Source organism: Ahaetulla prasina, chromosome 5 (genome assembly GCF_028640845.1).
Source record: "Ahaetulla prasina isolate Xishuangbanna chromosome 5, ASM2864084v1, whole genome shotgun sequence".
NCBI classification, from domain to species: domain Eukaryota; kingdom Metazoa; phylum Chordata; class Lepidosauria; order Squamata; family Colubridae; genus Ahaetulla; species Ahaetulla prasina.
The window spans coordinates 9,364,277-9,392,052 of NC_080543.1; the positions used below are offsets into that span (position 1 = coordinate 9,364,277).

Below are 27,776 nucleotides of genomic sequence, written 5' to 3' on the forward strand. Positions count from 1 at the left end.
GGGAACCTTTACCTTTACCTTTACCTCTAATAAAAGAGATTGTGGCTTTTCCGTAGGCTTTAGTAAATCAAGAAGTTCAGAAAAAATTAGTACGGAATTAACTGTATTTTGTTTCTGGTCATTTTATCAAAATTCAGTCATGGAAAGCCACTCCATCCATACTTACTAGCCTTAATTAGATAAATTGGCCATAGTAATTACGTAGAACTCAAAATCAGCCCGGTTCAAAATAGCAGATGGTTGGGATATGGTAACCATGTTTGTCTGTGGCATTTTGGTTTCTACTGTTGTAGAGAACAAAAAAAATTTAGAAGAATTGTTTTCATCCCGTCTTTTTATTTTATTTGAATCTTGTTTGTATCTTTATTCCAGTGAGGTTTATTCACGAGCGAGTACATACTGTATAAGATTTCACCATAGATTATGTAGAAGAGTTTGATGTCAATCAATTAGATGTACATTATACTACACCATCTGGCACTGAAGCAGAACAATTACTCCAGTCTTTAGTTTTATCGTGTCTAATAACTGCAGTTTAGATGATGGGTTGCTTGAATTTATCTTATGTCTCACAATTGATGAAAACCAGAGTGAAATGAGAATGAACACATATCATGTCCCACATGTATAACTGGGAATTGGGTTCTTCTCTTTGCCGCCATGTTTCTTGGGACCTAGGTTGAAGGTTGAAAGGTTGAAGGTTGAAAGGTTGAAGGTTGAATGCTATGATTTTCCCAATAGTAATGCATAGCTCAGATATGCAGATGATACCACTCTATTGGCAGAAAGTCAAGAGGAACTAAAGAGCCTTTTGATGCGGTGAAGAAGGAGAGTGCAAAAGTTGGCTTGAAGCTCAATATTAAGAAAAAAAAGATCATGGCATCCGGCCCTCTCAATTCAGGGCAAATAGATGGTGACAGATTTTATTTTCCTGGGCTCCAAGATTACTGCAGATGGGGACTACAGTCAAGAAATTAAAAGACGCTTGCTCCTGGGGAGGAAAGCTATGGCAAATCTAGACAGGGTACTAAAAAGCAGAGACATCACCCTGCCAACAAAAGTGCGTGTGGTCAAGGCTTTGGTTTTCCCAGTTGCAATGTATGGCTGTGAAAGTTTGACCATAAGGAAGGCTGAGCGCCAAAGAACTGAGGCCTTTGAACTCTGGTGCTGGAGAAGACTCCTGAGAGTCCCTTGGACTGCAAGGCGATAACACCGGTCAGTCCTAGAGGAGATCAACCCTGACTGCTCTTTAGAAGGCCAGATCCTGAAGATGAAACTCAAAGTACTTTGGCTACCTAATGAGAAAGAAGGACTCACTGGAGAAGAGCCGAATGCTGGGAACGATTGAGGGCAAAAGGAGAAGGGGACGGCAGAGAACAAGGTGGTTGGATGGAGTCACTGAAGCAGTCGGCGTGAGCTTAACTGGACTCTGGGGGATTGTAGAGGACAGGAAGGCCTGGAGGAACGTTGTCCATGGGGTTGTGATGGGTCGGAAGCGACTTCACAACTAACAACAACAGCAACAACAGAGTTGGACCGTAAGGAAGGCTGTGTAATGAAGAATGGATGCTTTTGAATTATGGTATTAGGAAAGACTTTCGAGAGTCTCTTGGATTTCAAGGAGATCCAATTAGTTAAATCATAAAGGAAAACAACCCTGACTGTCCTTTGGAAGGTCAGATCCTAAAGACGAAGCTCAAATACTTTGGCCACCTAATGAGAAAAGAGGACTCCTTGGAAAAGACCCCGATGTTGGGAAAGATGGAAAGCAACAGCAGAAGGGAACAGCAGAGGATGAGATGGTTAGATAGTGGCTTCAACATAATGAACATGAATTTGAGCAAGGAGGAGAAAGTAGAGGACAGAGGGGGGCCTGTGGGTCCATGGAATCATGAAGAGTCGCACAGCTTAGTGACTAAACAGCAATAAGATTGAATGTTATGCTGTTAAAGATAAAGGTAAAGGTTCCCCTCGCACATACGTGCTAGTTGTTCCCAACTCTAGGGGGCGGTGCTCATCTCCGTTTCAAAGCCGAAGAGCCAGCACTGTGATGATTCAATGCCAAAGACGCACGGAACACTGTTCCCTTCCAACCAAAGGTAGTCCCTATTTTTCTACTTGTATTTTTTACCTGCTTTTGAACTGCTAAGTTGGCAGAAGCTGGGACAAATAACGGGAGCTCACCCCGTTACGTGGCACTAGGGATTCGAACCGCTTGTTCTGTCCCCCCTCACTTCCGTCCGAGTGATGGCTTAATTAGCCGGCACTATCAGCTCTGGCAGCAAACTAGAGAGCGTCTGCCAAGTGACTCTGTTATCTCCCTTGAGGCCGATGAGTCACCCAGGAACAAACAGTACTTCAGCTCTTAGTTAAGCAGTTGATTTGCCTGCTACGAAGAGGCATAGCAGCTCTCGCTGCTTTTATATCCTGTGGGGTGTGGCTCCATGACTCAGCACTTCCTAGGCCTGCCCCACCCCTGCTTCTGTTGTTCCCGCCTCTCCTGCCTACGAAACCTAGGGTCCAACCAAGCCTGACTGACATCAGCTGGGTCTGAAGGCGTGGCCTGGGGGGGAAAGAGTCAGGGGACGGAGGCCTCATTATCTCCTCCACCTGGCCTGCCTCTGGCTCCTGGAGCTGAGCCAGGGAAGCCGGTGCTCCTGAGGTAAGTCCTGATGGCCCTTCCCCCTCACTTACCAAGTCACTTTCTGGCAGGGGACCCGGCTCGGGGGGCGCAGACACTACACAGCTGAACTGCCGACCTTTCGATCGACAAGCTCAGCGTCTTACCCACTAAGCCACCGCGTCCCTCGTTATGCTGTTGGGTCATTGCAAAAAACCCCAGATCGCATTTCTATTTATTCTTCTGCCACCCCAGCATGAGCTGGAACCCCCCAATTATTCTTCTGACAGGTCCATGAGGAAAACAAAAAATTTCCTCCACCACCCCTCCCCTTTCTTTGGTGATAGACATAATTGAATGTTTATTTTTTATTTTATTGCCAGTGACTCACAGAGCTGGTTGTGTGACCACGTCCTCCAAACTACGCAAGAGATATTTTTCTCTCCTTTTGCTTGTTTTTCAGCTGTGGGTTTTGCGGAAGGCTGCAAGCAAACACTCATTTTCTATCATTTGCAAGTTAACACAAAAGGCTAATCCATTATCCATGCCAGGTCAAGCAGCCATGCGCACGGATCCGCGTTGGCCGTCATTCAGTCTAAATGAATCGCAGGATGCATCCATTCAAAACAATCCGGCACTTCCAAAATATTATCTTGAGAAGCTCATGTGCCGTTCAATGACCTTTTGATACTCTAATTAAGGAAGGATGATTAAAAATGCCCCAATAACTCAGGGAATAGAAATATCCTCTGCCATTCCCCATTATCCTTTGTGATGGATCTGGTTTCAATCTTGTTCAATCATTTTCACCGTAATGGGAATATAATTCTGTGTTAGCCCCACTCTAGAAGAATTCATAACCAGGGGAATATCAACAACTTTAAAATATATATTATTATTATTATTATTATTATTATTATTATTATTATTATTATTATTATTATTATTATTATTATTATTATTATTATTTATTATATTTGTATACCGCCCATCTCCCGAAGGACTCAGGGCGGTTCACAGCCAATAAAACAACAGAAAACATATAATACATATAAAACAGCAAAAAGAATAGACAATTAAATTCAGTTGATGCCTTAAAACTTTTAAATACAAATTTAAAACCCATTTAAACCCCTGATTTAAAAACCCCAATTTAAAACTACGTTCAAGCTAGTCCTGCTCTTCGAAACAGCAACGTCTTCAGCTCGCGGCGGAAGGACCTGAGATCGGGGAGTTGACGAAGCCCCAGAGGGAGCTCGTTCCAGAGGGTAGGGGCCCCCACAGAGAAGGCCCTCCCCCTGGAGGTCGCCAGCCGACATTGTTTAGCTGACGGTATCCGGAGGAGGCCCTCTCTGTGAGAGCACACAGGTCGATGAGAGGCTAATGGTGGCAGTAGGCGGTCCCGTAAATATCCCGGCCCTAGGCCATATATTTATTATTTATTTATTTATTTATTAATCACATTTATATACCGCCCTATCTCCCGAAGGACTCAGGGCGGTTCACAGGCAAATAAAAACATATAAATACAGATTAAAATAACAATTAAAAAACTTATTCTACAAAGCCGAATATTTAAAAACAGTATAAATAATAAAACCCATTTAAAACCAATAAATTTAAAATCTAATCCAGTCCTGCGCAGATGACTGTGAAGAGATCCCTACAGATGAAAATGTACTTAAAAAAAGATTAGAATATGCCGAAATAGATTGATTAGCACTTAAAATTAAGGAGAAGGAAGCAACAGAATATTTTTTAACATGGGATTTGTTTTACCAACGGCTAGCTAACAGAACAGGGGACGTGGTGGCTTAGTGGCTAAGACGCTGAGTTTGTATGTATTTACACCAGCTGTAGCATCCCAGGGTCATGTGATCGCCTTTGGTGACCTTTCCAGCAGGCATAGTCAATGACAGAAGCCAGATTCGCTTAAGGACTGTATGATTCACTTAACGACTACAGCAGTGATTTCCTTAAGAAGCGAGGCAGAAAGGTTACAACATTGGGCATGACTCTCGTAACAACCACCTTGCTTAGCAAAGGAAATTCTGGCCCCCAATTGTGGTTGTAAGTCGAGGACTACCTGTCTATTATACAGAAATGCAAAATGGAGCATTTCATTCCAATAGAATAGAATAGAATAGAATAGAATAGAATAGAATAGAATAGAATAGAATAGAATAGAATAATGGGAATAGAATAGAATAGAATAGAATAGAATAGAATAGAATAGAATAGAATAGAATAGAATAGAATATAGAATGGAATGGAATGGAATAGAATGGAATAGAATAGAATAGAATAGAATAGAACAGACTAGGGAGGGAGGGAGGGAGGGAGGGAAGGAGGGGTGGAGAGGAGAGGAGACGAGATGAGATGAGACAAGAAGAAAATAATTAGAATAGAATATAACAGGACAGAACAGAACATAATAGATTGAATTGAATTGAATATTCTTTATTGGCCAAGTGTGATTGGACACACAAGGAATTCGCCTCCTGTGTATAAGCGCTCAGTGTACATACAAACAACAATGTGATAATAAATCATAAGATACAATCAAGGTACAAGCAACAAAGTTGATAAATCATAAGATGGTATCCTGTTGGTGAGTAGGTAATAGAGAAGTTGAGAAGGATAATAGCAATACAGCCCTATTACATGGGTAAAGTATCTTTAGGCCTAAGACAGTGCTGTGAGAATTAGGTGTTTAGCAGAGTGATGGCATGAGGGGAAAAACTGCCTCTATATCTAGTAGTGTTGGCTTGCAGTGCCCTACAGTGGCTTCCTGAGGGGAGAAGTTTGAAAGAGTTTATCTCCTCAGTGGAAGGCGGGCAGTCGTTTTCAGATTTCAAACCTGTAATAAATCTGCATTGATAGGCATTTCTCACAGCTAAATAATGTGACTTCCACTCAAATGGCTTAAATGGAAAATAATGGGTGCTTTTTTCAACGTGCTGTTTTATTTGTATTTCTAACAATGTCTCTCCAGGGTGAGAAATAATTAACTTACCCTTTCCAATGTAATTTCTTCAAATTCATATTCAATCTCTGTGCCGTTGACCTAAAAATGATATAAAGAAAAATCTATTAATATCTGTGGGAAACATGTTTTCTGGAGGGTTAATGTTCTCTCTCTCACACACACACAGACACACACACACATATAATGATAATAATAATAATAATAATAACAACAACAACAACAACAACAACAACAAGAGTTGGAAGGGACCTTGGAGGTCTTCTAGTCCAACCCCCTGCTTAGGCAGGAAACGCTACACCACCATGTCAGACAAATGGTTATCCAATCTCTTCTTAAAAACTTCCAGTGTTGGAGCATTTACAACTTCTGGTGGCAAGTTGTTCCACTGTTTAATTGTTCTAACTGTCAGGAAATTTCTCCTTAGTTCTAAGTTGCTTCTCTCCTTGATTAGTTTTCCACCCATTGCTTCTTGTTCTACCCTCAGGTGCTTTGGAGAATATATAAGATTAGTACCACTTTCTCATTTAAATCAAAGAAATATTTTATCCAGGGAACAGCTGATTTTGGGGTTACGTAACAGGAAAACTCCACCCATGAGAACTGATCTGTCAAAAAAAAACGGTACAAGCAGTCCTCGTTTAGTGACCATTTGAAGTTACAATGGCATTGTTAAAAGTGGCTTATGACCGTTTTTCAGCACTTACCAACCTTTCATGATCAAAATTCAAGCGCTTGGCAACTGACTCATATTTATGACGGTTGCAGAGTCCCAGGGTCATGTGACTTTCTGACCAGCAAAATCAACGGAAAAGCCTGACTCACTTTAATAGCCGTGTGACTCATTTAACAACTGCAGTGATTCACTTAACAACCACGGCAAGAAAGGTCATAAAACGGAACAAAATTCCCTTAACAACTGTTTCCCTCAGAAAACAAAAATTTTGGGCTCAGTGGTGGTTATACGTTGAGGACTACTTGTATTTTAAATCCTTTTCCCTAATAATTTCTAGGGGGTTTAAGATGGGGGACTAACAGGAATTCACAGGACTGCAGGCTAAAAAGAAGAATTTTTTTTAAAATGCTGCAGTTGTAATTTGTGAAGTCACTAATATTTGAGTTTGAGTGAAATAGAATAGAATTCTTTATAGAATAGAATTCTTTATTGGCCAAGTGTGATTGGACACACAAGGAATTTGTCTTTGGTGCATATGCTCTCAGTGTACATAAAAAAATACATTCATCAAGAATCATAACACTTAGTGACAGTCATAGGATACTAAATAAGCAATCAAATCATACTAGGAAACTAAATAAAACAATATAAGTTGTAAAGATACAAGCAACAAGGTTATAATCATAAGTAGGGGGAGATAGATAATAGGAAGGATGAGAAGAATAATAGTAATACAGTCTTAATAAATAGTATGGCAGTGTTGTGGGAATTATTTGTTTAGCAGAGTGATGGCATGTGGGAAAAAACTGTCCTTGTGTCTAGTTGTTCTGGTGTGCAATGCCCTACAGTGTCGTTTTGAGGGTACAAGTTGAAACAATTTATGTCCAGGATGTGAGGGGTCTGTAAAAGACTTTATCTTATTTAAATTGATTAAATTAATTCATTATGTGTTATCAAACCGGACTTGATTCTTTGCACCCACACATATTTTTTTTGCAAGGTGATACTTTTCCTCCTTAAACCCAAAAGGGAGGTATTGTACCTTTTACCTAACAACAAATATCTCTGGATAAATTCCTTTTATTTTTCCTATTCCACCAAATTCTACACAAGTAGAAGGGGCATTGGTCCTACTTGGGGTGCTCCTTCTCGGGGTGCGAGGAAGATCATCCAGGAATTCTACAGTTCTACAATTCTACAATTCTCAGTTCTACAGAATGAACTATTGAGTCTGTCATCTGCACCTCTATAACTGTCTGGTTTGGTTCTGCAACCCAACAAGACAGACACAGACTTCAGAGGATCATTAGAACTGCAGAAAAAACAATTGCTACCAACCTGCCTTCCATTGAGGACCTGTATACTGCACGAGTCAAAAAGAGGGCTGTGAAAATATTGACAGACCACTCACATCCTGGACATAAACTGTTTCAATTCCTACCCTCAAAATGACACTACAAAGCACTGCACACCAGAATAACTAGACACAAGAACAGTTTTTTTTCCGAACGCCATCACTCTGCTAAACAAACAATTCACTCAACACTGTCAAACTGTTTACTAAGTCTGCACTATTGTTAATCTTCTCATCGTTCCCATCACCCATCTTCTTCCACTTATGACTGTATGACTGTAACTTTGTTGCTTGTATCTTTACGATTTATATTGATCGTTTCCTGATTGCTTATTTGTACCCTATGACCATTACCTTACCATTGTACCTTAGAATTCTTGTTGAACGTATCTTTTCTTTTATGTACACTGAGAGCCTATGCACCAAGACAAATTTCTTGTGTGTCCAATCACACTTGGCCAATAAAATATTCTATTCTATTCTATTCTATTCTATTCTATTCTATTCTATTCTATTCTATTCTATTCTATTCTATTCTATTCTATTCTATTAAGTAAAATCCAGTCCTTTTGAAGTGCCATTTAATGCCTCTGTTCCTGTTTCGCTGTTGTTCAATTATTTACATTTTAATCCGGGTTTTGGGACTTGACTCTGGTTTCAAAGATCCGATGAAAAGTGGCTTGGAACAGTATGGAACAATTCAGTACAGTGAATTTCAAACTGGGTTGGAACAGTACGGAGACATCTGGGACCACCTCAGATGGTGAAAAAAACTCCTACAACACAGGAGCTGGTAAAAGTACAAACTTAATGGACATTACCTAACTGACGACCCCCACCCTGTCAAAGATCTTGAAGTTCTCATATCAAATGACCTTAATGCCAAAGCCCACTGCGACTACATAGCAAAAAAGGCCCTAAGAGTTGTAAACCTAATTCTACGCAGCTTCTTTTCTAAAAACTCTACTCTACTAACCAGAGCATACAAAACATTTGCCAGACCTATTCTTGAATACAGCTCATCCGTCTGGAACCCATACCTCATCTCTGAAATAAATACAATAGAACGAGTCCAGAAATATTTCACTAGAAGTGTTCTTCACTCCTCCGAAAACAACAAAATACCTTATACCAACAGACTTGAAATCCTGGGATTAGAAAATTTACAACTCCGTCGACTCCGACATGACCTGTGTTTAACACACAAAATCATCTATAGCAATATCCTTCCTATAAAAGACTACTTCAGCTTCAATCGCAATATTACAAGAGCAAAAAATAGATTCAAGCTGAATGTCAACCGCTTCAAACTTGATTGCAGAAAATATGACTTCTGTAACAAGAGTTGTTAATGCTTGGAACTCACTATCTGACTCCATAGTCTCTACTCAAAATCCCAAAATCTTCAACCAAAAACTGTCTACTATTGACCTCACCCCATTCCTAAGAGGACTATAAGGGGCGTGCATAAGAGCACAATAGTGCCTACCGTTCCTGTCCTATTGTTCCCTTCATTATATCAAATTAATATTATCGATGCATATTTTTACTTTTTTTTTTTTAATTTACATTTATATCCCGCCCTTCTCCGAAGACTCAGGGCGGCTTACAGTGTGTAAGGCAATAGTCTCATTCTATTTGTATATTTACAAAGTCAACTTATTGCCCCCCCAACAATCTGGGTCCTCATTTTACCTACCTTATAAAGAATGGAAGGCTGAGTCAACCTTGGACCTGGTGGAACTAGAACCTGCAGTAATTGCAGGCAGCTGTGTTTTAATAACAGGCTTCTTACAGCCTGAGCCACACACACTTATATATTTTCTTCAATACATGTTGTTTTATCTATGACAATTGTTTGTGTATACTGTTGTGACAAAATAAAAAAAAATTAAAAGGCCCTCTTTCTCTGCGTTTAAAAGCTCAAAAATCCCCTGTCCATGCCTAAGAAGCTGTTCCATTGTCCGTAATACCTTAACATAAATCCCTTTTATTATATTTTAATAGAAGCTGCATATTGAGTGTCCTCTTCCATCTTGCTAACTCTCTTCAGCCACGCTTTTCTTTGCTTCGTTCAATACTGCCGGTTTCCCTTTGTGTTACAAGCAGTCCTCAAGATTTCCACGAAAACAGCAGTCAGCATCTTTCCGACCCTTTTCATAATGCCAGAATTATGAAAATTAAGGCTTATATAACCCACGGATGGCCTGTGCTGTATTCTGAATGCAAGAAAACATGGGAGGAATAAAAAAAAAAGAAGAAGAAAGAAAAGACATTTTCCAAGTAAGCTATGCTTCGGGCTCATGTTCTCCCAATGGCATACGGTGACTATTTATATAGCTGAGAATATATCTGCTGAATATAACTCTGCATTGGCGACAGGAAGGGCATCCGGCCAGTAAACACTCAGGTCCGTTCAGTTGCCCAGACTCCACCCCACAAGGAATTATGGGGTCAATAAAAGGAGATGATGACGATGATACGGTGACTATTTATAAATATGCTTCTGAGTTGTCAGAAGATGCAGAGGTGAATAGGAGAGAGAGAGAGAGTGTGTTCTGACTCAGCTCCCCAAACACAAGAAATCCTCCATAGTTGAAGCAATGATTCCTTTATTAGGAGCGCCAGCAGCCCCAGCAAAAAGTTTCTCTCTCAATGGAGGCTAACGGATCTGTCCGTCAGGGAGATGAATAGTTGTCTGCCACATCTATTCATTTCTGCTCCCTGCCTTTTATCCCCAGAGCAGCAGTGGCTCTTCCGTCCCAAGGACCGGCCCACGGATTTCCACTGTTCTCCTCTCCTCTGCCTTCTGCACATCTGCGCTTCAGGCACCGGACCCAGCTGTTCCTCCCCTTCCTCATCAGCCACGTCCAGACCTGGGGGCTGTTGACTCTCCATCTGAGGGCTGACAGATGGCCCAGGCTCCACCTCTGTCTCTATCTCTGACAGCTCCATTTCCTCTTCCCGCTCGGAGCTCTCAGGTTGCCTTGATGTTGACCCTGACTCCCACGCCTCTTCCTCCGATTTGGCTGCTGGAGGAGCTGGTGGCCGACAGGCCACAACAGAGAGATGACATTAGCTAGGGCAGGGGGTCACCAACCCCCTGGCCATGGCCTACTACTGGTTTCTCCTCCTCCTCCTCCTCCCTCCTCCTCCTCCTCCCTCCTCCTCTTCTCCTCCTTCTCCTCTCCTCCTCTTCTTCCACCTCCTGGCGAACTACATATAATAGTTTTGATGACAATTGTGGCCTCTTCAAAGCCAATTATCTTTCCTGTAGTAAGAACCATCTAATTGGTTTACCAGAATCCAATAATGCCGTAATCGCTTCTGTACTGTTTAGTGGATTTACTGGACACCTTCATAAATGCTAGACTCATTTTGTATTCCATCTGGTTTCCCATTTTCTGACTTCAGGGAATTCTCACACATAATTAAGTCTTCCATATAGAACACTCAGTGTCCTATACACCACGTTTGCTTTGGAGTGCCGGATATAACATTTCGGTTGCTGGCGATTTTATTTTCCAGTTGTTCGGTTTATTAACTTCTTCCTTCTCAGATTCTAGTTAGAGGTGTGATTCATAAAATTTATCTACCGGTTCGCCCAGCACAGAAAATGTGAGCGAGCATGCATGCGCCCGGCCTTCTGCACATGCGCTTTGCTTGTGTGCGCGCCTTTCACGCATGCGCCCAGCCTCAAAAACGTGGCTAAATAGGACAGTATAGAGCCAGGTTGAGTGATCAAGCCTGCCTGTAATTTCTGCTACCGGTTCGCTCAAACCGGTCCGAACCGGCTGAATACCACTTCTAATTCTAGTCCAGGGGTTTCCAACCTTGGCAACTTTAAGCCTGGAGGACTTCAACTCCCTTTCTGGGAGTTGAAGTCCGCCAGGCTTAAAGTTGCCAAGGTTGGAGGCCCCTGTTCTAGTCAATGTCATTGTCCTTATTCAGATACCGTTTCTTAGTCTGTGAGTTCTTCCTTCCCTTCCCTCACAATTCAAATTACAGGCGCTTTCCAAACTCCGTATTCTAAGTGCAGACAGTCCTTGATTTATGATGGACCTCCCTAGAGCTACTTACCATCTAGATTTGAAATTCTGACAGCTTTCCCTCCCCCCCCCCCAGTCACATGATCGCATTTGAGGCACTCGGCAATGGCCCCGTATTTTTGGCTATTTGGCAGCATCCCTGAGTCACATGACCACAATTTATGACACTTCTTTGTCAGAAACTGATGTTTATTTCCAGTTTCCAGCAAAAAGATTCATTGGGGACAATGGATTCACTTAATGACAGTGAACAGTGCACTCATTTCAGGATTGGCATTTCCTTCCTTCCTTCCTTCCTTCCTTCCTTCCTTCCTTCCTTCCTTCCTTCCTTCCTTCCCTTTCTTTCTTTCTTTCTTTTTCTTTCTTTCTTTCCTTCCTTCCTTCCTTCCTTCCTTCCTCTCCTCCTTCCTTCCTTCCTTCCTTCCTTCCTTCCTTCCTTCCTTCCTTCCTTCCTTCCTTCCTTCCTTTTCTCTAAAAAAGATTCTCAAATAAATCTGCTATTTTCTTGCAATACTTCCATATAAATTTATAATCCGCTTAAACCTGTAAAATGCTTTTCAGGTTCAAAATCTCCACTTCATATTTTTGGGGGACTGAGAATTTTGAAAATGAGTGGCTTCACCATATTACACACGATCTGGCTCTTTCAGTGTTCATACCAACAGATGTTGCATGTTGTTCAACTCAAAATGCTGTTAGTTTTCAGTAGCGTTGATCGGATCTGGCCTTGTGAGCCAGAAAAAAGGGAAGATTTCTGAGTCTATTGTTCACTATGTGATATAAATAACAGAATAATAGAATGACGGAGTTGGACGGGTCCTTGGAGGTCTTCTAGTCCAGCCCCCTACTCAAGAAGGAAACTTATACCTTTTCAGTCAAATGGCTGTCCAATTGCTTTTGCACAAAGAGAAGTTTGCCCCTTTGTCAGAAAACTGCAGTGTTTAAAAGCTTAACCATCAGGTTTTATGGCTATTAATCTGCCAGTTTCTTTAGAATAAAAGAGTTGGAAGGGACCTTGGAGGTCTTCTAATCCAACCCCCTGCTTAGGGAGGAAACCCTACAGACAAATGGTTATCCAACATCTTAAAAACTTCCAGTGTTGGAGCATTCACAACTTCTGCAGGCAAGTTGTTCCACTGATTAATTGTTCTCACTGTCAGGAAATTTCTCCTTAGTTCTAAATTGCTTCTCTCCTGGATTAGTTTCCATCCATTGCTTCTTGTTCTACCCTCAGGTGCTTTGGAGAATAGCTTGACTCCCTCTTCTTTGGGGCAGCCCCTGAGATATTGGAAGACTGCTATCATGTCTCCCCTAGTCCTTCTTTTCATAAACTAGCCACGCCCAATTCCTGTAACCGTTCTTCATATGTTTTAGCTTCCAGTTCCCTAATCATCTTTGTGGCTCTTCTCTGCACTCTTTCTAGAGTCTCCACATCTTTTTTACATCGTGGGAACCAAAACTGAATGCAATATTCCAAGTGTGACCTAACCAAGGCCTTATAAAGTGGTATTAACACTTCATATGAACTGCTAGACTCTGTAAGCACAGTCAAACAAACAGGCCCATTTCAATCTTACTTTTCTATTATGAGCAGCCTGTAGAAAACATGAGAATTACCTTGAAGTTTTTCTCTAAGGCTGCTTTTTAACTTCCATGCAAGCCAATCTTTTGGAGAAAATTATTCCGATCAAGGATGCAGGAGACAAAGTTAATTCGTATGACCAGGGAGAGGTTTTGCTTCTCTTAGTGCATTGGGAATATGGATGTGCCTTGCTTGCTTGGCGGAGGGTTGATTATAAACCGAGCTACAGGCCAGGTGTTTCTGATTTAGCTCGTGGAACTTGCTTAGTGTTGTGTCTGCGCCCCCCGAGCCGGGTCTGCTGCCAGAAAGTGACTTGGAAAGTGAGGGGGAAGGGCTGTCAGGACTTACCTCGGGAGCACCAGCTTGCCTGGATCAGCTCCAGGAGCCAGAAACAGGCCAGGTGGAAGAGATAACAAGGCCTCCATCCCCTGACTCTTCCCCCCCAAGGCCACGCCTGCAGACCCAGCTGACGGCAATCAGGCTTGGTTTCGTAGGCAGGAGAGGAAGGAACAACAGAAGCAAGGGTGGGGCAGGCCTAGGAAGTGCTGAGTCATGGAGCCACACCCCACAGGATATAAAAGGCAGCCAGAGCTGCTGTGTCTCTTTGTAACAGGCAAATCCATCGATTAAGAGCTGAAGTTTCTTTCTAGGTGATTCACCAGTGTCATGGAAGATAACGGAGGCTCTTGGCAGACGCTGGCTATTCTGCTGCCAGAGCTGATAGTGACGGCTAACTAAGCCATCATTCGGATGGAGGCGAGGGAGGACAGAACACTTAGTGAATCCCTCAACTCTAAGATGTGGTTTAAAAAGAAGAAGAGCGTGGAAGTTTTTTATGGCTATCTTCAACACCCATCCTTCTACAAGTATTCCTAGACTTATGACCACTGTGGCTATGCAAGGCGGGTATTAAGTAAGCCACCCCCAATTGTATTCCCCCCCCTCTTTTTTTTGGGCCACAATGTTAAATGACTCATTGCAGTTGTTAAATGCATCACATGGTCATTAAGCAAATACAGTGTCCTCCATTTGACTTTGCTTGCAGGAAGATGGCTTGGGTAGGTTGCAAATGTATTTATTTATTTATTTATTTATTTATTCATTCATTTATTCATTCATTCATTTCGTCAAGCATGTATTTTATGACAGATACAAGTTATCTGTATAATTATAAATACATGTAAAGGATACGAATAAAAGAAAACATTAGGACAGGGATGGTCAGCACCAGGATTCTGCAACTATCACAAATACATGCTGGTTGCCAATCCCCCAAATTTTGATAATTTTGACCACACCAAAGATAAGGACAGATATAGCAAATGGTGAATCCCAATTTTTCAAGGTCGTGGCCACAACCATGCGGTTTGGTTTTTTTTTAATGGCTCCTGGCCCTCTCAATTCCTGGCAAATAGATGGGGAAGAAATGGAGGTAGTGACAGATTTTATTTTCCTGGGCTCCAAGATCACCGCAGATGGGGACGGCAGCCAAGAAATGAAAAGACACTTGCTCCTGGGAGGAAAGCTAGTGCAAATCTAGACAGCATACTATAAAGCAGAGACATCACCCTGCCAACAAAAGTGCGTATAGTCAAGGCTATGGTTTTCCCAGTTGCAATGTATGGCTGTGAAAGTTGGACCATAAGGAAGGCTAAGTGCCAAAGAATTGAGGCCTTTGAACTCTGGTGCTGGAGAAGACTCCTGCAAGTCCCTTGGACTGCAAGGCGATCCAACCGGTCAGTCCTAGAGGAGATCAACCCTGACTGCTCTTTAGAAGGCCAGATCCTGAAGAGGAAACTCAAATACTTTGGCCACCTAATGAGAAGGAAGGACTCACTGGAGAAGAGCCGAATGCTGGGAAAGATGGAGGGCAAAAGAAGAAGGGGACGACAGAGAACAAGGTGGCTGGATGGAGTGACTAAAGCAGTCGCCCTGAGCTTAAATGGAGGATTGTAGAGGACAGGAAGGCCTGGAGGAACGTTGTCCATGGGGTCACAAAGGGTTGAACACAACTTTGCAATTAACAAATGGTTATGGTTCCCATCCTGACACTTTCCATAGCTACCTCAAGTGCCTGTGTAAACTGGATGTAAGTATCCTGCTAAACTAACGAATTGGATTTTAAAATTATTTCTATTGCCTGAAAGTAAACCATCCCCATCATAGAATCGCCTTTCCTTGACAAGCCCAGATTCTTAACCGAGTAAAGGAAAGGCACAGATTCATCGCAATCTTGAATTAAATCCTTAATCAAATCAAAGTTTTGATTTTTGTTTCTGCAATGACAGATGCTGCGGGCAGGTATAAAATACCATCCAGAATAAATGAAAGAGAAACAAATATCCAAGTCTAAACAGAGAGTTTTGATCAGCAGAGCATATTAAGAGTATTCTATCAAATTACCGCAACTTAATTAATTTTTATTTAATCATACGAATAATACAACTGGATAATGAGCAATGAAACTAAACGCTCCTTAAAATCTGGCACTCTCCTCACCCATCTTGGACGGGAGTAAATTAGACAAGTTAGCAAATGAACAAAAATTTGTTTTGGAATGACTGGAATTGAGTTATAAATCGAAAGAAAGGATTCAGATAGTCCTCAACTTACGACCACAAATGAACCCAAATTTCCAGGTTCTTAAGCAAGACAATTGATAAATGAATTTTGCTCTATTTTACCAGTTTTGCAGCTGTTAAGTGTTGCGGTCCGCCCACAGCCTGCGGAGCTGGCAACAGAGTCGGACAGCGATGAGGCTGAGGAAGAACATGGGCCAGTCCTGGAGGCTGGGGATGGCCTGGATGAGGGCTCTGCATCGGAGGCAGAGGTGGGGCTAGGGCCATCGGGGAGTGATGTGCGAACTCCAGATCCTCCAAAGGCTGACAGTAGTGAGGCAGAGGAACAGGAGGACCCTGTTCCTAATGCATGCATGAGAAGAGCTGCCAGAAGGAAAGAGCAGCTAAAGCAAAGAGGACAACTCAGGAGTAGGGCCAAGAGATAATTGGCCCTTCCCATAAGGTTTAAAAGACCAGCAACGGCGTTTGGGCTCTTTGCCGGAAAACAATGTTGATAGCATTTTCTTGCTGCATTTGTTTCTTATCAGAGTCTTCTGCTTTTGAACTTTTGCCAAGAAAGGCCTTTGGCAGTTTGCCTAATTAAGACCAAGGTTGGTGATAAGCCTGAGGAATTGTGTTGGGAATAATTTGTTTTGATTTAGTTTGGACTATGCTGAGAATGAGTTAATTCTCAGCTGTTCTAATAAAGTTTGTTTGTTTTTAAACTGACTGAGTTTACTACTATCTACTTGGGCCTGGGTCACAACATTAAGTTAGTAACATGTTTATTATTTCAATCTGGCTTCCCGATTGACTTTGCTTGCTGGGAAATTGCAAAAGGTGATCACATGACCCCAGTGTTCTGACCTAGGCTTCCTGATTAAAAAAACCCTCTTTTTATTTCAACGGCTGTGAATTCTGCTCGTTCACAGACTGCCCATTCTCAATCTGTTCATTCACAGATGAGTCCCAAATAGTTTGTAAAGAGCCCGACAGAAGCCTGCCACAGTCCTTCGGGATAAGGCTGATAAGCACCCACCTTTATCTCCCTTGACACGCTGCCAAAGACCTAATTGGCAATTAGCTTTGCAAGGCTACATGGAGCACAGAGTCAAAACGGAGCTTCAACATACAAACTGACCAGCATCAACAACGTTGCTTCCTACAAAGGCTCACGTGCCTTTGCTCCCCCTTTATGTCTTATGGGAGGGGCCAATCATCTCCAAGCCTTACTCCCGAGTCGTCCCTTTTATTTCAACTGTTCTTGCCTTCTGGCAGCTCTACGCATGTGCGCACTTTTTTTAAAAAAATTGAATTTATATTTATAGTTCTCCGAAGACTCAGGGCGGCTTACACTATGTTAAGCAATAGTCTTCATCCATTTGTATTTTTATATACAAAGTCAACTTTTATTGCCCCCAACAATCTGGGTCCTCATTTTACCTACCTTATAAAGGATGGAAGGCTGAGTCAACCTTGGGCCTGGTGGGACTTGAACTTGCAGTAATTGCAAGCAGCTGTATTAATAACAGACAGACTGAATCTGTTGAGCCACCAGAGGCCCTTGGGAACAGGCTCCCCCTGTTCCTCTGCCTCGCTGATGTCCAACTCTGGAGGCTCCGGAGTCAGCACATCACTCCCAGATGGCCCTGGCCCCCTTTCTGCCTCCGATGCAGAGCCCTCATCCGAGCCTTCCCCAGACTCCAGGATTGACCCATGTTCCACCCCAGCCTCCTCACTGTCTGACTCTGCTGCCAGCTCCGCAGGCCGCTGGCGGACCACTCCACCCAGGACACTGCAGCCGTCATAAATACATGCCAGCTGCAAGCATCCAAATTTGATTATGTGACCATGGGGATGCTGGAATGGTTGTAAGTGTGAAAAATGGTCATGTCACTTTTTTCCAGTGCCGTTGTAATATCAAATGGTCATTAAATGAATGGCTGTCAGTCAAGGATTACCCACAAGCATTTACCAGGGAGGGAGGGAGGGAAGAAGGAAGGAAGGAAGGAAAGAAGGAAGGAGGAAGGGAGGGAGGGAAGGAAGGAAGGTAGGTGAAGGGAGGGAAGGGAAGGGAAGGGAAGGGAAGAAGGAAGGAAGGAAGGAGAAGGGAGGGAGGGAAGGAAGGAAGGAAGGAAGAAAGGAAGGAAGGAAGGAAGAGGGGAGGGAGGGAGGGAAGGAAGGAAGGAAGGTGAAGAGAGGGAAGGGAAGAAGGAAGGAAGAAAGGAGAAGGGAGGGAGGGAGGGAAGGAAGGAAGAAGGAAGGAAGGAAGGAAGAGGGAGGGAGGGAGGGAGGAGGGAAGGAAGGAAGGAAGGTAGGTGAAGAGAGGAAGGAAGAAGGAAGGAAGAAAGGAGAAGGGAGGGAGGGAGGAAGGAAGGAAGGAAGGAGAAGGAAGGAAGGAGGAGGAGGGACGGAAGGAGGGAGGAAGGAAGGTAGGTGAAGAGAGGAAGGAAGGAAGGAAGAAGGAAGGAAGGAAGGAGGAGGGAGGGAGGAAAGGAAGGAAGGAAGGAAGGAGGGAGGGAGGGAGGGAAGAAAGGTAGGTGAAGAGTGGGAAGGAAGGGAAGAAAGACTGAGAGGGAAGGAAGGAAGGAAGGAGAAGGAAGGAAGGAGGAAGGAAGGAAGGAAGAAGGAAGGAAGGAAGGAAGAGGGAGGGAGGGAGGAAGGAAGGAAGGAAGGTGAAGAGAGGGAAGGAAGAAGGAAGGAAGAAAGGAGAAGGAGGAGGGAGGAAGGAAGGAAGAAGGAAGGAAGGAAGGAAGAGGGAGGGAGGGAGGAGGAGGAAGGAAGGAAGGAAGGTAGGTGAAGAGAGGAAGGAAGAAGGAAGGAAGAAAGGAGAAGGGAGGGAGGGAGGAAGGAAGGAAGGAAGGAGAAGGAAGGAAGGAGGAGGAGGGACGGAAGGAGGAGGAAGGAAGGTAGGTGAAGAGAGGGAAGGAAGGAAGGAAGAAGGAAGGAAGGAAGGAGGAGGGAGGGAGGAAAGGAAGGAAGGAAGGAAGGAGGGAGGGAGGGAGGGAAGAAAGGTAGGTGAAGAGAGGGAAGGGAAGGGAAGAAGGAAGGAAGGAAGGAAGGAAGGAGAAGGGAGGGAGGGAGGAAGGAAGGAAGGAAACCCTTTTCCCCAATCTCATCCATGTGTGACTGTTCTTTGCAATTTTGCCGTTATTATATTTTAGTGTTTTCCCATTTAAACATGCCACCTTTTATTTTAAACCCTTATTCTAAGAAGGGATTGTAAATTGCTCCGAGCCCTGTTGGATTGAAGCAGCATCTGAGCCCTGCCCAGCCAGCAAATCAATAGCGCCCCTCCCCACCTCCTGCACTCCCATCTCCTCTTAATCCATCCTCCAGATAGTCTGTGGCCCTGATCTTTATTTCTTCCATCCCTGACTCCCCAGATGTGGCTGAATTATAATTCTCAGCGATCCTAGAACGCGAGGGATGCTGAGGATGGCAGATAAGCAGTATCTGGAATGAGCCAGATTGCCTATTCTCTGTTTTGGGAGCATCTGTTTCCTCAGAAGACTTGGGGTTTTCTTTTGTTTGTTTGTTTTCTTCTCTTGTCTTCTTCCATATTCATTTTCCTTCCTTGCTGTCACTCATGTTGAAAATTATGCTTCAGGTCGTTCGATTGCCTGCAGCGGACATGCTTAAGGCAATCATGAAAGGGTGTGCCTTAGGGAGAGGAAGAAAGACCTTCACAGTCCAGGAAAATTAAGTCCTGTGATGTTGGAAATACCACAGAAATGTTAGAATTAATGGGCATTTTGATCCCGAACTCTCTGTAGGCCTCTGCGAAGACTACGACCGAAACCAAATGAGAAATGAACAAGGAATCGGTTGCAGCTCTGGGATAGGTAACTGCCTTCCGTCAAAATTAAATTTTACTTATGTTTCTTTTTTTTCTTTTGAAAAAGTTTTTTATTTTCATTTTCCATCGATATATTTAAAGGTACAGTCTCTTATCCATCATTATTATTCATTTATCTTATCTTTTAACTTCCATTTGTTAAGTTAGTTGTTCGGGCCTGCTCTTTTATCATCTCCTTCCTTTGTTTTAATACAACCTTTCCTTTGCCTCTTCCCTTCTCCCTTCTCCTATCTCTTTCTGTTTCGCTCATTCCTCCTCTCCTTCCCTTTTCTCCTTCCTCTCCTCTTTCCCCTCTCCTCTCTTCTTCCTCCCTTTCTTATCCTCTCTCCTACTCTTCTTTCCACTTCCTTCTTCCTCTCCTTTTCCCTTTCTTTTTCCTTCTCTCTCCTTGACTCCCTATTAGGGGTGAAATGCTCCCGGTTCGGACCGGATCTCCCGATCCAGTAGTGATGGTGGCAGGTGGTTCGGAGAACCGGTAGCAAAAATCCCTGCCTCCCCCCCCACATGCCCAGCTGAGCCATGCGATCATCAGAGGTTTTCTTTTTTACTTTTAAAAGAATTTTTTCTTCGGCCGAAAAAAATGTTTTTAAAAGTAAAAAAAAAAGCCTCTGATGATGGTGCGGCTCAGCTGGGATCGTCAGAGGCTTTTAAAAGCATTTTTCCTACAACCTTTTCGGCCAAAAAATGCTTTTGAAAGGCCCCTCTGACGATCCCAGCTGAGTTGTCTGATCGTCAGAGGCTTTTTTTTTCTTTTAAAGGCAAAAAAAAATGCTTTTAAAAGAAAAGAAAAGCCTCTGACGATCAGGCAACTCAGCTGGGATCATCAGAGCCTTTTAAAAGCATTTTTAAACAACCTCTTTGGCCGAAGAGATTGTAGAAAAAATGCTTTTAAAAGTAAAAAAAAAAAAGTTGGCCACACCCACCCAGTCACATTACCCCCCCAAGCCACACCCACAAAACCGGTAATAACAAATTTTACATTTCACCACCACTCCCTACTCCCCTCCTTCCCTCTCTCTACACCTCTCCCCTTTAACACTCCCTTGTTTCCATTTTCAATTCAATCTAAAATGGTATTCAAGCAGCCCCGATTTCTATTAATATACATCTTCATTTCAATTTTTTTTTATTTTATAATTACATCTCTTCTATCGTTCCTGTATATTATTAATCAATACGGCTATCATCTGGGTATAACATTTTTGTGCCATTGCCTTCAACATTTATCATGTCAGGGCCCCAATGGCGAGTCAGTGGCCCCGATGGAGAGGGTTGGCAACTTAGGCGTCCTCCTGGATGAACGGCTGTCTCTAGAAGATCATTTGACGGCCGTCTCCAGGAGAGCGTTCTACCAGGTTCGCCTGGTACGCCAGTTGCGCCCCTTTCTGGACCGGGATGCCCTATGCACGGTCACCCACGCACTCGTGACGTCTCGCCTGGATTACTGCAATGCTCTCTACATGGGGCTCCCCTTGAAGGGCATCCGGAGGCTACAGTTAGTCCAGAATGCGGCTGCGCGGGTGATAGATGGAGCCCCTCGTGGCTCCCGCATGACACCCATCCTGCGCAGACTGCACTGGCTACCTGTGGCCTTCCGGGTGCGCTTCAAGGTTTTGGTGACCACCTTTAAAGCGCTCCATGGCATTGGGCCGGGTTATTCTGGGACCGCCTACTGCTACCGAATACCTCTCACCGACCCGTGCGCTCTCATAGAGAGGGTCTCCTCAGGGTGCCGTCAGCGAGGCAATGTCGTCTGGCGACACCCAGGGGAAGGGCCTTCTCTGTGGGGGCTCCCACCCTCTGGAACGAACTACCCCCCGGACTTCGTCAGCTTTCGGACCTTCGGACCTTCCGCCGCGGGCTTAAAACATACCTATTTAATTGTGCAGGACTGAGCTAGATTTTAAATTTATGGGTTTTAATTGGGTTTTATTTTTATATTTTAATAACGGGCTTATAGAATAAGTTTTTTAATTGTTTTTATATTGTATTTATGTGTTTATGTGTTTTTTAAGTGCCTGTAAACCGCCCTGAGTCCTTCGGGAGATAGGGCGGTATATAAATATGATTAAATAAATAAATAAAATAAATAAATAAATCATCATTTTCTTAATACGTACATTTATCTTTCCTCTTTCATTTAATTTTAACGTACTAACATAACATAACAACAGAGTTGGAAGGGACCTTGGAGGCCTTCTAGTCCAACCCCCTGCCTAGGCAGGAACCCTACACCATCTCAGTCAGATGGTTATCCAACATTTTCTTAAAAATTTCCAGTGTTGGAGCATTCACAACTTCTGCAGGCAAGTCGTTCCACTTATTAATTGTTCTACAACATAGTCTTCCCCAAATTCTTATTTTTAATTTTTACTTATGTTTCGTGGTCTTCCATGAAGTATTGATTGGCAGGAGAAAAGGGGCAATGCAGGGCATTAGTTCAACCCATCAAAAATTACCCGCTTATAAGAGAAAGTCTGGACAACAGAGTTTTTATACTGGAGGAAAATTTACTGTGCATCAGCTCAGCTGAAATGGAACCGATCCAATTAAATTTGGGATGAAAGGCCTCTAGGAAAATCTAGTGGATATCTATTGTAATGTGTTTTTTTTTCAACAAAGAATAGGAGGGCTTCCATTTACGACCGTCACTGGGACCAGAATTTCATGGCTAAGGAAGACAGTTGTTAAACAAGTCACACCAATTTTACAGCTTCTTTGTTAATAATAAAAACTGTCTGGTTTGATTCTGCAACCCAACAAGACAGACACAGACTTCAGAGGATAATTAGAACTGCAGAAAAAACAACGGCTACCAACCTGCCTTCCACTGAGGACCTGTATACTTCACGAATCAAGAAGAGGGCTGAGAAAATATTTACAGACCCCTCGCATCCTGGACATAAACTGTTTCAACTCCTACCCTCAAAACGACGCTATAGAGCACTGCACACAAGAACAATAGACACAAGAACAGTTTCTTTCCAAATGCCCTCACTCTGCTAAACAAATAATTCCCTCAACACTGTTTATTATTTACTAAATCTGCACTACTATTAATCTAATCCATTAATCTTCTCATCGTTCCCATCACCCATTTGCTCCCACTTATGACTGTATGACTGTAACTTTGTTGCTTGTATCCTTACAATTTATATTGATATTGTTTCCTGATTGCTTATTTGTACCCTATGACTATCATTAAGTGTTGCACCTTGAGAGCATATGTACCAAGACAATTTCCTTGTGTGTCCAATCACACTTGGCCAATAAAAATTTCTATTCTATTCTATTCTATTGTACCTTCTATTAAAACGTGACCTATGCACGGTCACTCACGCACTCGTGACGTCTCGCCTGGATTACTGCAATGCTCTCTACATGGGGCTCCCCTTGAAGGGCATCCGGAGGCTGCAGTTAGTCCAGAATGCGGCTGCGCGGGTGATAGATGGAGCCCCCCGTGGCTCCCGTATAACACCCATCCTGCGCAGGCTGCACTGGCTACCTGTGGCTTTCCGGGTGCGCTTCAAGGTTCTGGTGACCACCTTTAAAGCGCTCCATGGCATTGGGCCGGGTTACTTACGGGACCGCCTACTGCTACCGAATATCTCTCACCGACCCGTGCGCTCTCACAGAGAGGGTCTCCTCAGGGTGCCGTCAGCGCGGCAATGTCGTCTGGCGACACCCAGGGGAAGGGCCTTCTCTGTGGGGGCCCCCACCCTCTGGAATGAACTACCCCCCGGACTTCGTCAGCTTTCGGACCTCGGACCTTCCGCGGGCTTAAAACATATTTATTTAACTGTGCAGGACTGAGCTAGATTTTAAATTATCGGTTTTAAATTGGGTTTTATTCTATATTTTTAATTCTAAATTAACGGGCTTTTTAGAATAAGTTTTTTAATTGTTTTTTATATTGTATTTATGTGTTTTTAAATGCCTGTACACCGCCCTGAGTCCTTCGGGAGATAGGGCGGTATATAAATTTGATTAAATAATAATAATAATAATAATAATAATAATAATAATAATAATAATAATAATAATAATAATAATAATAATAATAATAATAATAATAATAATAATAATAATAATAAAACACTGCACAAAAAGAAGGATACAAATGCACAGCATAAACCCTCATCCAGTTTCTATTTGTGTGGAGAGCTCTATCGATACCCAGAAAGCCACCAGTAAAATACTGTGGAGTGAGGAATTTCTCCTAAGCATTGTTAATTGATGATGGTTTGCTGAGGGACATTAGCAGCTGCCTTGCTGCTTCATTACACATTGAGGAAAAGTTATAATTTAGCTGATTTTAATAGTTTTTCTCCCTCGTAGCTCTAGCCAACCTTTTAGACATGAGCCCATCTGCTTCTTGAACCGTAAATTAAATGAACACTGATAAATATAGGCCATTGCATTGAACTGAGGGATAGAGAGAAAGAGGAAGCCAGGACCTGCTTTTTAAAAAAAGAAGAATCCCGATGAAAAATTCTTTATTTTGTTGGTTCTCGAAAGGAAGAAACGACCGGAAATGATCGGATTATTTTATAACATGGGAATTATTTTACAAATGGTTAAATGACAGATATTGAGGTTACAGGAGTGGAATTGGACGAAATATGGTCGACACGAGAAAGAAAAACAGATGAGCTACTATTTTGCTGGTTATATAATCGATACTTTGATGGAAGATAATATATGTTGTAAAGATGGTTGATATTATTGCATATTTGTTTATTTGTTGTTGTTGTTGTTAGTTGCCAAGTCGTGTCCAACCAATCGCGACCCCATGGACAATATTCCTCCAGGCTTGTTGTGGTCTGCCAGCAAGCTGTGGAGCTAGCAGTGGAGTCGGACAGTGAGGAGGCTGGGGAGGGCAATGGGACAGTCTTGGATTCTAGGGAAGGCCCGGATGAGGGCTCTGCGTCAGAGGCAGAGATGAGGCCAGGGCCATCTGGGAGTGATGCGCAGACTCTGAAGCCTCCAGAGGCAGACAGCAGAGAGGCAGAGAAACAGGAGGAGCCTGTTCCTAGTGCACGCATGTGAAGAGCTGCCAGAAGGCAAGAGCAGCTAAAGCAAAAAGGACGACTTGGGAGTAAAGCTGGGAGATGATTGGCCCCTCCCATAAAAGAGCAGCAACGGCTCTTGGGCTCTTTGTAGGAAAGCAACATTGCTACAATTGTTTCTTGTTGGCATCTCCTGTTTCTGAACTTCGTGGGGCTTTGCCAAGAAAAGACTTTGGCAGCGTGCCAAAGAGGACAAAGGTTTGTGATAAGGCTGACGGACTTTTTCTGAAGGATTTGTTTTGGAATTGATTTGGACTAAGCTGAGAATGAAGTAATTCTCAGCTGTTCTAACAAAATATGTTTGTTTAGGACTGATTGTGTCTGGTAATAACTACTTGGGCCTAGTCACAACAAAGCCTTCCTATCCTCTACCATCCTCTGGAGTCCATTTAAGCTCACATATTTGTTTATATATTACTGTATATTTGTGTGTGTGTGTGTGTGTGTGTGTGTAGAGAGAGAGAGGATGATGATGTTTGTATGTTAACACCATGGACACCTAGAGAACGCACTGCTCAACACAGAAATGGAATGTATGATATAAAACAATAAAAAATATTTCAAAAAAGAAAAAGAAAGAAAGAAATGACCCAGTGAATAACTGCAGTTGTGAAGTAACTAACATGATTGTTAAGTGAATCTGGCTTCCCCATTGACTTTGCTGGTCAGAAGGTCACAAAAAGGTGATCACGTGACCCCCGGACAGTTGCTGAGTTTTGGTCATGTGGCCATGGGAATGCTACAACAACCGTAAATTGAAAAACGGCTGATAAATCTCTTTTTTTCAGTGCCTTTGTAACTTCGAACGGTGACTAAATGAACTGTTGTAAGTAGAGGACTACTGGCAGGCCGCATTAGAGCAGGATTGGGAAAGCTTGTAGGCAGGGAGGAAGTGGGCAGGATGACTGAGAGAGGCTAAGCAGTGAACATGAGAGTCAGAGCTCAGGTGATGAGCAAGGACCATCCCCTCCTGATCCTCTAGCATGGAGAGTGGAGAGAAGGCGGGAACAGCGCAGGCTGACCCGACTACTCGGGAGGAGAGCGTCTTGTCCCTCTTCACAAGGCATACCTGGGGGCTGAGACTTAGAGGGAGCTGCTCGTGGCTCCCATATAACACCACTCCTGCGCAAGCTGCACTGGCTTCCGGTGGTCTTCTGGGTGCACTTCAAGGTGTTGGTTACCACCTTTAAAGCGCTCCATGGCTTAGGACCGGGTTATTTACGGGACCGCCTACTGCCACCATTTGCCTCCCACCGACCCGTGCACTCTCACAGAGAGGGACTCCTTAGGGTGCCGTCAGCCAAGCAATGTCGGTTGGCGGCCCCCAGGGGAAGGGCCTTCTCTGTGGGGGCTCCTACCCTGTGGAACGAACTTCCCCCTGGACTCCGACAACTCCCGGACTTTCGGACATTCTGCTGCGAGCTGAAGACGTACCTATTTTTCTGCGCAGGACTGGCATAGAATTTTTAGACGTTATTATTGGTGTTTTTTTTTTGTTTTGTTTTTTTTTTGTTTTACATTTATACCCCGCCCTTCTCCGAAGACTCAGGGCGGCTTACAATGTATAAGGCAATAGTCTCATTCTATTTGTATATTTTTTTTACAGTCAACTTATTGCCCCCCCAACAATCTGGGTCCTCATTTTACCTACCTTATAAAGGGTGGAAGGCTGAGTCAACCTTGGGCCGGGCTCGAACCTGCAGTAATTGCAGGCTTTGTGTTCTAATAACAGGCTTCTCTATTGCCTGAGCTATCCCGGCCAATTTTTAATTGGGTTTTATGGTTTTAAAATGTATTTTAAATTGGGGCCAAATCTGAATAAGTTTTTTAGTTATTGTTTTATCTGTATTGTGTTATTGATTGTAGTTTTCACTTGGCTGTAAACCGCCCTGAGTCCTTCGGGAGAAGGGTGGTATACAAATTAAATTATTATTATTATTATTATTATTATTATTATTATTATTATTATTATTATTATTATTATTATTATTATTATTATTATTATTATTATTATTATTGAGACACTGTGGGGAGGGGCATTTGTCAGAAACAAACGTTGAATTCCTGGAGTGTTGAGTGCCGCTGCCGACGTTTGAAGTTTCCTGAATTTCCTGCTCTCTTTATTTTTTATTTTTTATTTATTTATTTATTTGTCACAACATCATACAAAAAGATTATGTAGTATATACACATATAAACATATATAGGAAGAAGAAAAGAAAAACAATAGGACAGGAACGGTAGGCACGTTTGTGCGCTTATGCACGCCCCTTATGGTCCTCTTAGGAATGGGGTGAGGTCAATAGTAGAAAGTTTTTGGTTAAAGCTATTAGGATTATGGGAAGAGACCACAGAGTCAGGTAAAGTATTCCAAGCACTGATGATTCTGTTGCAGAAGTCATATTTTCTGCAATCTAGATTAAAGCGGTTTACATTAAGTTTAAATCTATTGGTTGCCCTTGTATTATTGCAATTAAAGCTGAAGTAGTCTTTGACAGGAAGGACATTACAATAGATGATTCTGTGAGTTAAACTTAGGTCATGTCAAGGCGACGGAGTTCCAAGTTTTCTAAGCCTAGGATTTCAAGTCTGGTGGGATAAGGTATTTTGTTGTTTTCAGAGGAATGGAGAACTCTTCTTGTAAAATATTTCTGGACACGTTCAATTGTATTGATGTCAGAGATGTGGTGAGGGTTCCAAACAGGTGAGCTGTATTCTAGAATTGGTCTAGCAAATGTTTTATATGCTCTGGCTAGTAGTGTGGTGTTTTGGAAAAGAAGCTACATAAAATTAGGTTTACAACTCTTAGAGCTTTTTGCTATGTAGTTGCAGTGGGCTTTGGCACTTAGATCATTTGACATGAAAACTCCAAGGTCTTTAACGGGATGGGGGTCGTCTGTAAGGTAATGTCCATCTAGTATGTACTTAGTTTTAGAGTTCTTTTTCCTATATGTAAGACTGAGCATTTGCTGGTTGAAATTTGGAGCTGCCAATTTTAGACCAAGCGGTTAGATGGTCAAGGT

The 27,776-nt window shown here is 42.8% G+C and overlaps 1 protein-coding gene across 1 annotated transcript in view; it reads right to left on the minus strand.

The window, feature by feature from the left end:
- DLG2 (discs large MAGUK scaffold protein 2) overlaps window positions 1-27,776 on the minus strand; it is a 1,438,267-nt gene that overhangs the window by 359,808 nt on the left and 1,050,683 nt on the right. Inside the window, exon 9 of the mRNA XM_058186296.1 lies at window positions 5,637-5,687. Coding sequence (XP_058042279.1) covers window positions 5,637-5,687 — 51 coding nt within the window. The remainder of the gene's footprint in view (window positions 1-5,636; window positions 5,688-27,776) is intronic.